This window comes from Pteropus alecto, unplaced genomic scaffold (genome assembly GCF_000325575.1).
Source record: "Pteropus alecto unplaced genomic scaffold, ASM32557v1 scaffold106, whole genome shotgun sequence".
NCBI classification, from domain to species: domain Eukaryota; kingdom Metazoa; phylum Chordata; class Mammalia; order Chiroptera; family Pteropodidae; genus Pteropus; species Pteropus alecto.
In genome coordinates, this window is record NW_006442103.1 from 10,588,525 (window position 1) to 10,600,509 (window position 11,985).

General features: G+C 55.1%; 1 protein-coding gene across 1 annotated transcript in view; it reads left to right on the top strand.

The window, feature by feature from the left end:
- SLC6A17 (solute carrier family 6 member 17) overlaps positions 1–9,676 on the top strand; it is a 45,107-nt gene extending 35,431 nt beyond the window's left edge. The window contains exons 7-12 of the mRNA XM_006919616.3: positions 232–473; positions 741–933; positions 2,745–2,937; positions 3,524–3,683; positions 5,214–5,376; positions 5,867–9,676. Of these exons, the coding sequence (XP_006919678.1) occupies positions 232–473; positions 741–933; positions 2,745–2,937; positions 3,524–3,683; positions 5,214–5,376; positions 5,867–6,235 (1,320 nt within the window). The 3' untranslated portion in view covers positions 6,236–9,676. The remainder of the gene's footprint in view (positions 1–231; positions 474–740; positions 934–2,744; positions 2,938–3,523; positions 3,684–5,213; positions 5,377–5,866) is intronic.
- Positions 9,677–11,985: the final 2,309 nt, after the last annotated feature.

Consider the following 11,985-nt stretch of genomic DNA (forward strand, 5'->3'; position numbering starts at 1 on the left):
TGTTATTGTGTTTTACACATGGAGAATCTGAGGCTCAGAGAGGTTAAGGGAAGTGCCCTGGATCACACAGCCATAGCTTCTTCCCACTACGCCAGGCTCTCTCTGGACTCCACTGAGGCTGAGGAAAAGGAGTGTGGTGGCAACTCCACTGCACTTGAATAAAACCATTACCGTGTGTCTCTTTTCTTCCCCTGCCATGGTCCCGCCCCCTGCCCTCCGCATCCCACATAGCTGGACAAGATGCTGGACCCGCAGGTGTGGCGGGAGGCAGCCACGCAGGTCTTCTTCGCCCTGGGGCTGGGCTTTGGGGGTGTCATCGCCTTCTCCAGCTACAACAAGCAGGACAACAACTGCCACTTTGATGCCGCCCTGGTGTCCTTCATCAACTTCTTCACCTCGGTGCTGGCTACCCTCGTGGTGTTTGCTGTGCTGGGCTTCAAGGCCAACATCATGAATGAGAAGTGTGTGGTCGAGTAGGTGGCCCCTCTCCTCCTGCCCTTTCTCCTCCCTGTGCACCCCCCAGGAGGGGCAGGTGGGCCATGGATGGAGAGTCCTTGTCTACCTGGGGGCTGAGGGAGGGAGCACAGAGGAGCTCTTTGTCCCCAGCCCTGGACCACAAGGACAGGTTCAGAGATGCCTCTGTCGATGGCCGGGGAGTCCTGCCTGGGTGCCCGGGAGGTGGCCCCAGGATCGTGCCTACCCTTGCTTTTTTACCTGGTCCCCTTCCCTTTGTGCTGCAGAAATGCCGAAAAAATCCTGGGGTACCTCCACACCAACGTCCTGAGCCAGGACCTCATCCCTCCCCATGTCAACTTCTCCCACCTGACCACCAAGGACTACACGGAGATGTACAAGGTCATCATGACCGTGAAGGAGGACCGTTTCTCAGCCCTGGGTCTCGATCCCTGCCTGCTGGAGGATGAGCTGGACAAGGTACGGGACAGGCTGGAAGGCAGACATGGGAGTACGGACCTAGAGACAAGCCATGGGTGGCTGGAGGCCCCAGAAAGCTGTCGGGGACTCATTCATTTATTTGATAAGCAAGGACTACTATGCATCCAGAGAGGAGAGAGGAAAGGTATCAGTCCAAAGCCCTGCCCTGAGGTGGGTTGAGTATTGGGGAGGGGAGAAGCTGACACAAAAGTCACGGAAGTCACAGGGAGCAAACGGGATGAGCTTCACGTTAATCGAATGGATTTCCTGCACATCAGTCACCGCCACGTGCCATGCACTGAGAACCGTGCCTTGTTTGTGGTACACAGAACATAGTGTTTACTTTAGCTCCTGCCCTTTGCTGTCTGTCTCCTTTGGCCTTCGTGACAGCACTGTGAGTGAGTATTAACATTGTCCCAGTTTACAGATGAGTAGCCTGTAGGTTGGCAGCTTGGTCAGGGCCTCACAGCTAGTAAGTAATGGAACCAGGGTTCAAGTCCCCATGCTCAGAGTTGTCCCTTGATGCTTCTGCCTCTCCCCTAGCTGTCCCCAATCCAACTCCCATTGTCACATTGACTGTCAGACCCTGAGTAGAACAAGGGGAGGCTGCCTCCCCCATTAATGTCCAGGCCCGAGTTGGGACCCCTTGCTTCTGTCACCATTTGCACAGCTGAGTACTTTCAAAGTGACCATTCTGTTAGAAGGAGGAACAGGAGAGCGACATGGCCACAGGGTCCTGGGATCTAGCTGGTGCCAAGGCTCACAGGAGACAGAGCCAGCTCTCATCAGCCTGGGCCAACCCTGCCCTTCTCCAGGGACCAGGGAAGGTGACACTCCTGCACTGCGTCCGAACTTCACGTTAAAAGCCCCCTGCCTTCTCCTGGCTCCATCCTACCATGGAGGGAGTTGTATCCCGTACCCTCTGACTTCTTCTCATGTGATCAAGAGCAACAGGGCCCTGTCTGGGGACCTGCCCTGGTTTCCTTCCCAGGTGACAGGCAGCATCAAAGGCCTCCCCCTTCTGTGAGACCCTGTCCCATTCTCTTGGGCGTGGCCTGGTCCTCTGAATAAAACTATGATTGTAGCAGTTTTTAAAAATATAATACAACCTCGATAATATCCAAATAACAAAAATTACACACACAGTTGGGGAGACGTTCCCTCATCGTCATTGGACATTACAGGACAACGTGGAAGTGATGTCACTGGGCAGTGAGTGGTCAGTTGCCCCATGAGCAGGCGACCAAGCATTTACAGCAGTGGTTCTATACCTGGGCTGCTCATCAGCATCACCTGGGGGCTTTACAAATCCCCAATACCCAGCTTTACCCCCAGACCAATCAAATGATCGCCCCTGGAGTGAGACCCAGGCGTGGGTGTTCTTAGTCTCCGATGTGACTCCATGGGGCAGCCATGGCTGAGACCACTACGTTAGGGTCTGGAGTCCAGAGCTGGGAGCGGTCAGGGAAGACTTTTTAGAGCAGGAGGGGCTTGAGCTGGGCGTGTTTCTAAAAGTAAGCGTCTTCATCTGAATCACGGGGGTCCTGTGCTACTCGCAGATTTCAGGCTCCACAGCGACACTCCTGGACTGGTTGGTGTTTTACTCCCTGGGGTAGGGGTGGGGGATTCTGATGCCCATTCAAGTTTGAGACTCACTGGCTGAAACCAATAGGATTTAGGTGGAGAAGTAATCCTGGTGGAAGAGAGAGTTATTCCTAAAGCTCCAAGGGCAGAGAGAAGGAAGCAGGGGACTCCCAGGGTGGACAGGGGCCCTCACCGACCCCTCGCCCTGTCCCCGCCTCTCCCCGCAGTCCGTGCAAGGCACAGGCCTGGCCTTCATCGCCTTCACTGAGGCCATGACACACTTCCCCGCCTCCCCGTTCTGGTCCGTCATGTTCTTCCTGATGCTCATCAACCTGGGCCTGGGCAGTATGATCGGGACCATGGCAGGCATCACCACGCCCATCATCGACACCTTCAAGGTGCCCAAGGAGATATTCACAGGTAACGCTTGAGATATTCATAGGTAACGCTTCCTGACGCCACCCACAGGCCTGTGGGCTGCCCTTGGGGACAACGATGTAGTTGTGGCTCTGTCTTTCGAAGGACTGGGTTCCGACTGAATCATTCCTGACCCCATACCCAGAAACTCCACTTCCCCAGCCCCACCCGGTACACAGCAGGAGCCTGGCTCTGCCACCCAGAGAAGCGCACTCATCAACAGGAGGAGAAAGCTGGCTGGGAACTGTACCAAACCTGAGCTTGAAGACCAGCCTCTTTCTTGGTTCATTTGCCTCTCCTGGGGCCTGTTGAGCTATCCTGAGCAGGCCTGGCCTCCCTCTATTCCGGTCTTGCACCCTGTTCTGTCCCCATCATTCCCAGCCCAGGGGTGCTCCGTGCCTAGTAGAGTAGGGGCTTAGAATTTTCAAATTTGGACTCCTTCCCTGTGCAGGGCTGGGCCTGCTGGAGGGTGGGCTGCAGGCTGGCTGGTGGGGAGGGAACGGATGGGAGGGGCCTGGGTGCCCCCAAGACCCCCAGGCCCCGCCCACCTGCACCTTTGCCCCCACACCGGCCTCCCGGCTCTCTGTAGTGGGCTGCTGTGTCTTTGCATTCTTCGTGGGGCTGTTGTTCGTCCAGCGCTCCGGAAACTACTTTGTCACCATGTTTGATGACTACTCGGCCACCCTGCCGCTCACTGTCATCGTCATCCTTGAGAACATCGCTGTGGCCTGGATCTATGGAACCAAGAAGTAAGGGGGCAGTGGGACAGAGGTGGGGATGGGAAGAGGGGTCTGCCCCGTCTTGACTCCTCAAAGAGTGCTATGTTCCCAGGGCTGCTTGTGAGTGGGGCAGGAGATCACAGAGTCAGAATGTCAGAACTGAAAGTACTTTCACAGACCATTTAGAGAACCTGAGACTCAGAGAGAGGACATCACTGCCCAAGACCACTTGTCTGGTGAGAGGCAGAGCCAGGCTGAGTCTCCTGACATCATCCTAAACTGACCTAAATTACCAGAGTACCTTTCCTGGGTACCAACTCCACAGAATTCTGTGAAGCTTGTTAAGCACCTAGTGGGTGTACAGGAGGCCCCTACCCTCAGAGCACTCATAGAGCTCAGCAGTTTAATGGACAGCTTTAAGGTGATTTACATATGGCCCTTGGCTTCATTCCCCATTTAAGAACCAATCTGTATCCTCAGGAAGCCCCAGGACTAGGTCCCTCTCACTCACTCAGCAGGCGAGGGCTCCACTAACCCACTCAGCCTGATCCACCCCTGACGTCCGGACCGGGTCTGAGAATCAGGGTCTTGCACAGGCCCTGGTACAGCTATCTGCTCCCTGGAAGAGTGTAGGAGGGGTGGGCATTAGGACCTGGAGCAGCCCTGAGAGACAGGGTTGAAACACACTAACCTCTCTGCTGACTGGTGAGGCCCCAATGCCTTTTTCAGAATATTATTTTTCCATGCATATGATAAAATATATAGGATTATACAGGCAACTAATTATATTGAAAATCAGCAAAATAATGTTTAAAGTCTGTGATATAGTAATATCTGTATAATTTTTTACTGTATTAAGGTATAAGAGCTAGCTGTGCATCTAATAACAATAGTGATTTCAAAGTAATGATGAGCATACATGATATTTGTAGGTATCTTCAGTATCTATCATAATGTGATAGGAAAATATCAGATTTAGTCAGTTGCTGACAGAGACATAGGTACTGTTAATACATAAGTACTATTAATGGTTGCTTGCATTTATAATAGAAAGAAGTGTACGATTTTAGTTATATGTTATTGAGGTAAAGATAATTTTCTAAAATGCCATTTATTTGCATAACTACCCCACTCCCGGAATTCCACCCACAGGACTAGTGGGAGAGTCCCCAAGTCAAGGCAGCTTTCTGCCTTTGGACACTGGAGAAGTGCAGTTCTGCCTCTTTTCCGGCAGGGGGAGTCTAGAGCCAGGCCAGTGCGAGTGAGGCTGGTCGCCCAGTGAACACAAAAGCCAGTCCGCCAGCCCAGGGCACGACTTATGGGCTGTAGCATAGCCCGGGGTGGGCTGTGACATGATGTAGTCAGGGGAGGTTAGAAGAGGACAGCAGGGCCTTCCCAGCTGGGCTACAGAATAATACACTGGGAGAACTGAATGTGAAGAATAGAAGAGCCCGGGAGGGAGGGACTGGTCCATGAAGTCATCTTGGAGGAGGTGGCCATGGGGGTATGCGCAGGCGCAATGAGGATGCCAATTTCTGGGCCTTCTGATGCGCCTGGTAGGTTCATGCAGGAGCTGACGGAGATGCTGGGCTTCCGGCCCTACCGCTTCTATTTCTACATGTGGAAGTTCGTCTCTCCACTGTTCATGGCGGTGCTCACCACGGCCAGCGTCATCCAGCTGGGGGTCACGCCCCCGGGCTACAGCGCCTGGATCAAAGAGGAGGTGAGGGGTGGCTTCCTGGAATCCCAGGGATGTGGGCACCTTCCTAGGCCTTTAATGCAACAGGTGGTAGAGACAGACCCATGGAGGGCAACTGCCATACGCCAGGTACTGCCAGGGGCATTGCCCACCTGATCTGTAACCTTTACAGCATCCCAGAGAGAAGTGGCGTTATCCCTGTCACACAAATAGGGAAACTGAGGGTCAGAAAGGCTAATATGTTTGTCCAGTCTTTCTAACCCATGTTTCCTCTCCACCTGTGGAGCGGACTCACCATCCTTTTTACAAGTGTAGAAACTGGGACACAGGGAGGCTCAGGCCCTTAACCAGGGTGACCAGCTAACTCAAGCAGCAACCCTGCTGACCACCTCTCTGCTGGTGCCAGGACGCTGGGAGGGCTGGGGAGAGAGCAGGAAGCCGCGGCCCTGGAGGCCGTGAGAGGGTGAGGCTGAGGCGGTGTTGGGCAGCGGGCCTCACGCCTGTCCGCCCGTAGGCTGCCGAGCGCTACCTGTATTTCCCTAACTGGGCCATGGCACTCCTGATCACCCTCATCGTCGTGGCAACCCTGCCTATCCCGGTGGTGTTCGTCCTGCGGCACTTCCACCTGCTCTCGGACGGCTCCAACACCCTCTCTGTGTCCTACAAGAAGGGCCGCATGATGAAGGACATCTCCAACCTGGAAGAGAATGATGAGACCCGCTTCATCCTCAGCAAGGTGCCCAGCGAGGCGCCCTCCCCCATGCCCACTCACCGCTCCTACCTGGGGCCTGGCAGCACCTCGCCCCTGGAGCCCAGCGGCAACCCCAACGGACGCTATGGGAGCGGCTACCTCCTGGCCAGCACCCCTGAATCAGAACTGTGACCACTGCCCCCAGCCTGCCCGCCTCTCCCCACCACACCCAGCCACCCCGCTGCCCCGGCCTGGCCTCTCCTCCCAGGCCAGGCCCTCTGCCCAAGGACAGCAGCGTCTGTCCTGCCTCCTCTCCCACCCCAGTCCCAGACAACTTCTGCTCCCTAGACCTGAGTGGGGGCTCCAGACAGGCCCCCAAGCCATCTAACCCTCTGAGATCCTCTCACCAAATTGCAGCTGAGTAACTGGAACAATCCAGAAATTCTGATTCCCAGCCCACGGGAGACTCCCAGTGGCCACTTTAGGGGTCACCTTCCCTCTCTCCGTGTCACCTGCCACCTACAGTGCGGCCAGGTGGTGATTATGGTGAGATGCACTGGGGTGGGGGTGGGGCAGGGCGGGGTGTCCCAGAGGCTGCCTGATTTAAGGCTGAAGATGGGACACATGTCCTAGGGTTAGACTTGGGGTAGAGGGCTCAGACTTGGGGTAGAGTTCTGTTGTGTGAGGCGGATGGTGCCCTGGCAGCAGGGGGTGAGGGGGCTCCTCTGCCTCCAGCTCTATGTGGGATCCCCAATGTCCTTGGCCCTGCCTGGGTGGGTGGGGTGTGCTCCCGCATCCTGCTTGTGGGGCGGTGACTAGGCCCAAACCCTTCTCACCTCCATTAGGGCTTAGCGGGCTCCCTGTCCTCTCCCCTCCCACCCCCATCCTGGAGCCCAGAGTGGTGGCCTCTGCCTTTTCCTTGAGAAGTTTCCAGAGCACACACAATGGTCCACAGCACAATTCAGATGGTTTGGAGCACAAATGCTAAGCACCCCCTCTCTGCTCACGTGGGGCTCAGCATTCTCACTCGTGGCAGCTTCTCTCCTGAAATGGGTCCCTGGAGTTCAGGGGCTCACACACAGGAATTTCACACTGGGGAAAGCATATGATTTCGTTGCCCCTTTGGGCTGCCACCCCCCGCAACCCTGTTGTGTGAGCACAGCTCCCCAGTGTGCACGCCGTGCAGACACCTCAGAAACCTTCCCCTGGCCCGTGCTAGGGAGGGCCATGGGCAGTGCTGTGGACACTGCAGGTTGCCAACGGGAGAGGCCAGACCTCCATCCCGGGGCCCAGCCCCACGCATCCCCGCCTACACTTTCCTTCTGGCCTATCCTGGAAGATGGCCGCCATCAGGGTGCAGGCTGGGAGGATTGGAAGAACAGATGTCTGAGGAGTGGTGGATGCACCAGTGGAAGGATGGAAGGATGGAAGGATGGATGGAAGGATGGATGAAAGGATGGATGGGAAGAGGAAGGAAGGATAGAAGGAATGAAGGAAGGAAAGAGGGAGGACTGGCTGGGACAGCGAGCTTCCGTCTCTGAGAGCTGTGGTGGGCAGAGTGAGAACGGGCCACAGAGCTAGGCCTGAGCATCTTCCCAGAGGGTCCTGAGTCACGCTCGTGACTGACCGCCCTCAGCACAGGAACACCCAGGGTTCCCTCCCTCCTTGCCTGGGGATCCACCCGCCTACCCTGCCATCTCCCTTACTCGCCCCTCCTTCACACCCCCCATTTCTAGCCCTCTCAGCCCTCCCTGCCCTTTCTGAGTGTGTGAAGGGAAGGGAGACCCACACCTCCTCAGAGACATGAGCTTTTGGAACACGACACCCCGCCCTAGGCCCCCTCACCTGACAACACCTCCTACCTGGCCCGATGCCTAGTCCCAGCTGATTTAGCAACAGGAAAAGCAAGGCCCCAGGAGAGACACTCTACTATATATACTCTTCTATATATTCTATTTCTATTGTATATTCAATCTGTACATGTGGGTGTAAATGCTGTTAAATGACAAACCCAATATTATACTGTGGCTGGTGGACTATTTTCATCCTCAGTGCTGTACAGATCTATTTTCATTGTATATTTGATATATTTTTAATTTTGTAGCTTGTGGCTGGGCCAGGCCCCAGCCCTCCAGCCTGTGACAGGGGGCCGAGCTGTGCCGTCCACTTGGTCCCTGTGGGCTGGGGAGTGCTCCTAGCCTTTTGCTGTAAGCCAGGCCGTGTCTTGACTGTCTCTGCTGTTAGTCGTAGGGCCCAGAGCTTGGCGTGTGCGTGCGTGCGTGCGTGTGTGTGTGTGTGTGGCGTGGGCACATACGTGGGTGTGGGTGTGTGTAGGGTTCTTATCTGTGATTCCCAGTGTTTGCCACGTTACTGAAGACCACGCTGCCCTCCCTGCCGCTCCTGCTCTGTCGGGCCAGGCCTCAGGGCAGTGTCCTTCAGGAAGCCCCCTTGTTGTGGGGGACGGGCAGGCTTTTCTCGCTGGCGACTCACTGATTTCACACCACTGGGCTTGCCAGAGACAGGGAAGGGCAGGCCTTGGAGGGGAAAAGTCCCCAAATTTATTTTCCAACTTCTTGCTGTGCCCACTGGGAGTCACAAGCTCTTCATCCTGAGGACATTGTTGGGTTTCTTAAGATGGTGAGACCCCAGGAGAGCATCTCACGGTGCCTCTGTCCTGCGTTTGTCCTCGAGACAGTCCTGGCAGCGTTCAGAAGGGAACAGCTCCCCTCCCCTGTGTCTCCGACATACCCCTCTGCTCGCTCCTTCAAGCCAGGGAGCTGGGAGTGAGGTGAGGCTGGGGGAGGTCAAGAGCAGGTGGGGCATCTTTCAAGGCAAAATCCAGCCCCAGATTCCCTGGATCCCTGGAGGAGCAGGAGGCAGCCCCATGTCCCTGCTCAAGGTCCTCGCTCACACTGGCTTTGGTGCTGTCCACGCAGTGCCCACAGGACTCCAGGGCAGGGCACGGGCGTGCCCGAAAGAGGCCCCTGGTCCCTGCCTTCCAGCCCAATCACCAGCTTCTTGCTCAGGGAGCCATCTCCGCTGAGGCAGCATGAAGCCTGAGACCCAGATGGAGGTGGACAGGTGGGCCGCACAAGTTGATGCCAGCGAGACTGGCTTTGCCCTCCAGCAATAAATCTGTGGGGCCTGTTCCTTTCCTAGTGCCAGGAGAGGCCCTCCCAAGTCAGCTTGCCTTGGCTGCGAGGCTGGGGGCCGGAAGCTCCTTTGTTCCAGGCCCTGAGCAGGCCTGCAGTATTACAGGCAGGGGCTGCCCTTCTGCCCGCCCTCACAGCTGCACCCCCAACGGCCCCCAGAGTATGTCCCATGGCAGAGGAGAAAAGAAACTGAACAGATTAGGATGCACCTGACTCCCTGAGTGTCCACTAGGCCCTGAAACTGGGGCCTGCTGCCTCTTCACTGGGGCACTGCTTTGTATAGACCCAAGCACACACAGCAAGCCTCACTTTAGGTTCTGGCACAAGTTCAGAACAACTCAAGTCTGAGTGCCCCATGGCTGGCCAGAGCCCTGGGTCGGTCAAGACCACTCAGCCCAGGGGAGGAGACGAGGCCCTGTCACCCTGGAGCCCCTCCTTTCTCCTTCCCTCGTGGTGTACAATAAAGTGTCTGTTCTTGCCAGCCGCCTCTTGCCTTTCTGGCCTGCGTAGGATCAGGGGACGGGAGTTGTGGGTATGGCTGGCTGCTAGCAGAGGAGTTTGGGGAGGATGAGAAGGGCCATGTATTTATTTTCCTAGAAATCGTCCTGGGGGGTTAGCAATGCACACACTCGCAGCGGGCCTTACTGCGTGGCGAGCATTCCATGCCCCCAGCCTTGTGTGATCTGCCCGCTGGCTCTGTGGGGAAGACGCAGTCGACCCCAGAGCAACACAAGTTTGAACTACACAGTGCCACTCATGTGTGGATCTTTTCTAATAAACATAGAGCCAGCCCTCCGTATCCTTTCGCATCTTTGCATTCAACCGACCAGGGACTGAAGACAACATTTTCGACCCACGGTTGCGAGGGCTGACCCTGTGCCCTGTTCTACACTGTTTTATATGAGACCTGAGCGCACGTGGGTAATGACTTCAGGGGCAGAGGGAGGAGTCAGCGCCCCTGACCCCCGAGTCATTCAAGGGTCAGGTTCTTCCAAGTGAGGAAAACGAGGCTCCGTCTGATGTGAGGGTGGTGTTTGGTGGCCACTTATGGGGGGAAGTCCCCTCTGCCTTACTGCCAGGAAGAGCTACACCTATGAGCTCTGCAAGGGTGGGGTGCATGGAGGCCCATCTCAGGGAAGGGCTGGGGGCTGGGAAGGCCTGCGAGTGAGTAGGGTACAGCAGCAGACTTGAGGATTCACTGGGAGCAAGCCACGTTCTAAGTCCTTGGGGAGCAGCCTCTCTCTTCGAGGTAACTATCCCTTTTGCAAACTTTAGTAGAAGGTAAAGATGAAATATGGAATGTATCATTACCTATTTTCTCCAATTGGAATCTCAGTATTTATTAAGCACCTACTGAATGCTCGGCTCTGAAGAACGGATGGAGCTGGCGGCAGGGGAAGTGCTTCTTGCCTCGCTCTCAAGGAGCACAGACATCAGAAGAGGCAAGAAGTCTGGCTCCTGTGGGAGGCCCCATGCCCACTGCACGCCACTCCAACCTGGAGTGATGCTGTCTGATCTCTGACTCAAACAGCCAAGGCTCCCCAAGGAACCTTCTATTCCCTTCTCCTGCCAGAGAAGAAAGTGTCGTTCCAGAAACAGCCACGAGATGGCAGGAAAGCCCTTCCCTCCAGATCGTCACCCCCTCACCCTCCTCTCCCTTCACCACTTACTCCTTTGTCGGTTAGTTTATTTATTGAACAAACATTAATCACTCACGATGACAGGCTCTGTGCCAGCGATGGATACACAAAGATAAGTAAAATCGGCCCCCACTGTACTGAGTTTGGGGAAAGGAATACCACCCCCCACAACCCCTCAACTCCAAATCTCCTCATGCGTCTCCCCAGAATGTCTTGAAGCTGGAAACTCTTTGAAAATGCATTTAGTCCTGTGATTGAAGGTAACGTTTGGGGTTGAAATGGCAACTCTCCTGCCAGGACCCACTAAGAAGTAGTTTATCAAGGGCTTGTGTTCATGAGAGCTATGGAGTCAGACTTCTCAAGTTCAAGTTTAAATGTCAGCTAGGCCTCCTGAGAGACCTAGGACAAGTTATTTAATCCCTCTGAGCTTAAATTTCCTAGTCTGTAAAATAGGTGTAATGAATGGATTGAATGAGATAATGCGTATTGCTATGTATCAAGTTACCCCAAATCTTAGTGACTTAAAATAACCATTTTATTATATCTTGCGGTTTTTCTACGTGAGGAATTCAGGCAGGGCTTATCTGAGTGACTCTCCTAGGGGCAAGTGAGGTCACTCAGTGGCATTTGACTGGAAGATGAGCAGGTCTGGAAGGTCAAGGCAGCCTCATTCACCTTCATTCAAATGGCACCTCAGCGAGGATGGCTGGAAGGCCAGGCTCAGACTGTCACCAGAGGACTGTCTACTGGCCTTTCCAGTGTCGTTCATTTTGGGGTAGTTAGACTTCTTACACAATGGCTCAGGGTGCCCAGAGGGACTGTTTCAAGAGACAAGAGGTGGAAGCTGCCATTTCTTAAGGCCTAGGCCTGGAAAATGGGTTATAGCATTTGCCCAGGGTTAATGGGAGGGCATGGGGACCCCACCTGCTGGTGGGGAAGGGGACAAAGAATCTGTGGCTGCCCGTGTAATGAGCCTATTCCAAGGTGCTAAGAATCTTGTCATTGGACCCTGTGAGGGAACTTCTTCCTGAGGACACATCAGCTTAGAGACACAGAACTGGGTCCCAGAACGAGTATGTTCTGATGGGGAGGTGAGTGGCTGAGTCTGGGCCCTGGGTGGAGGGAGCAGACAGGGAGGAAGAGAAGGACA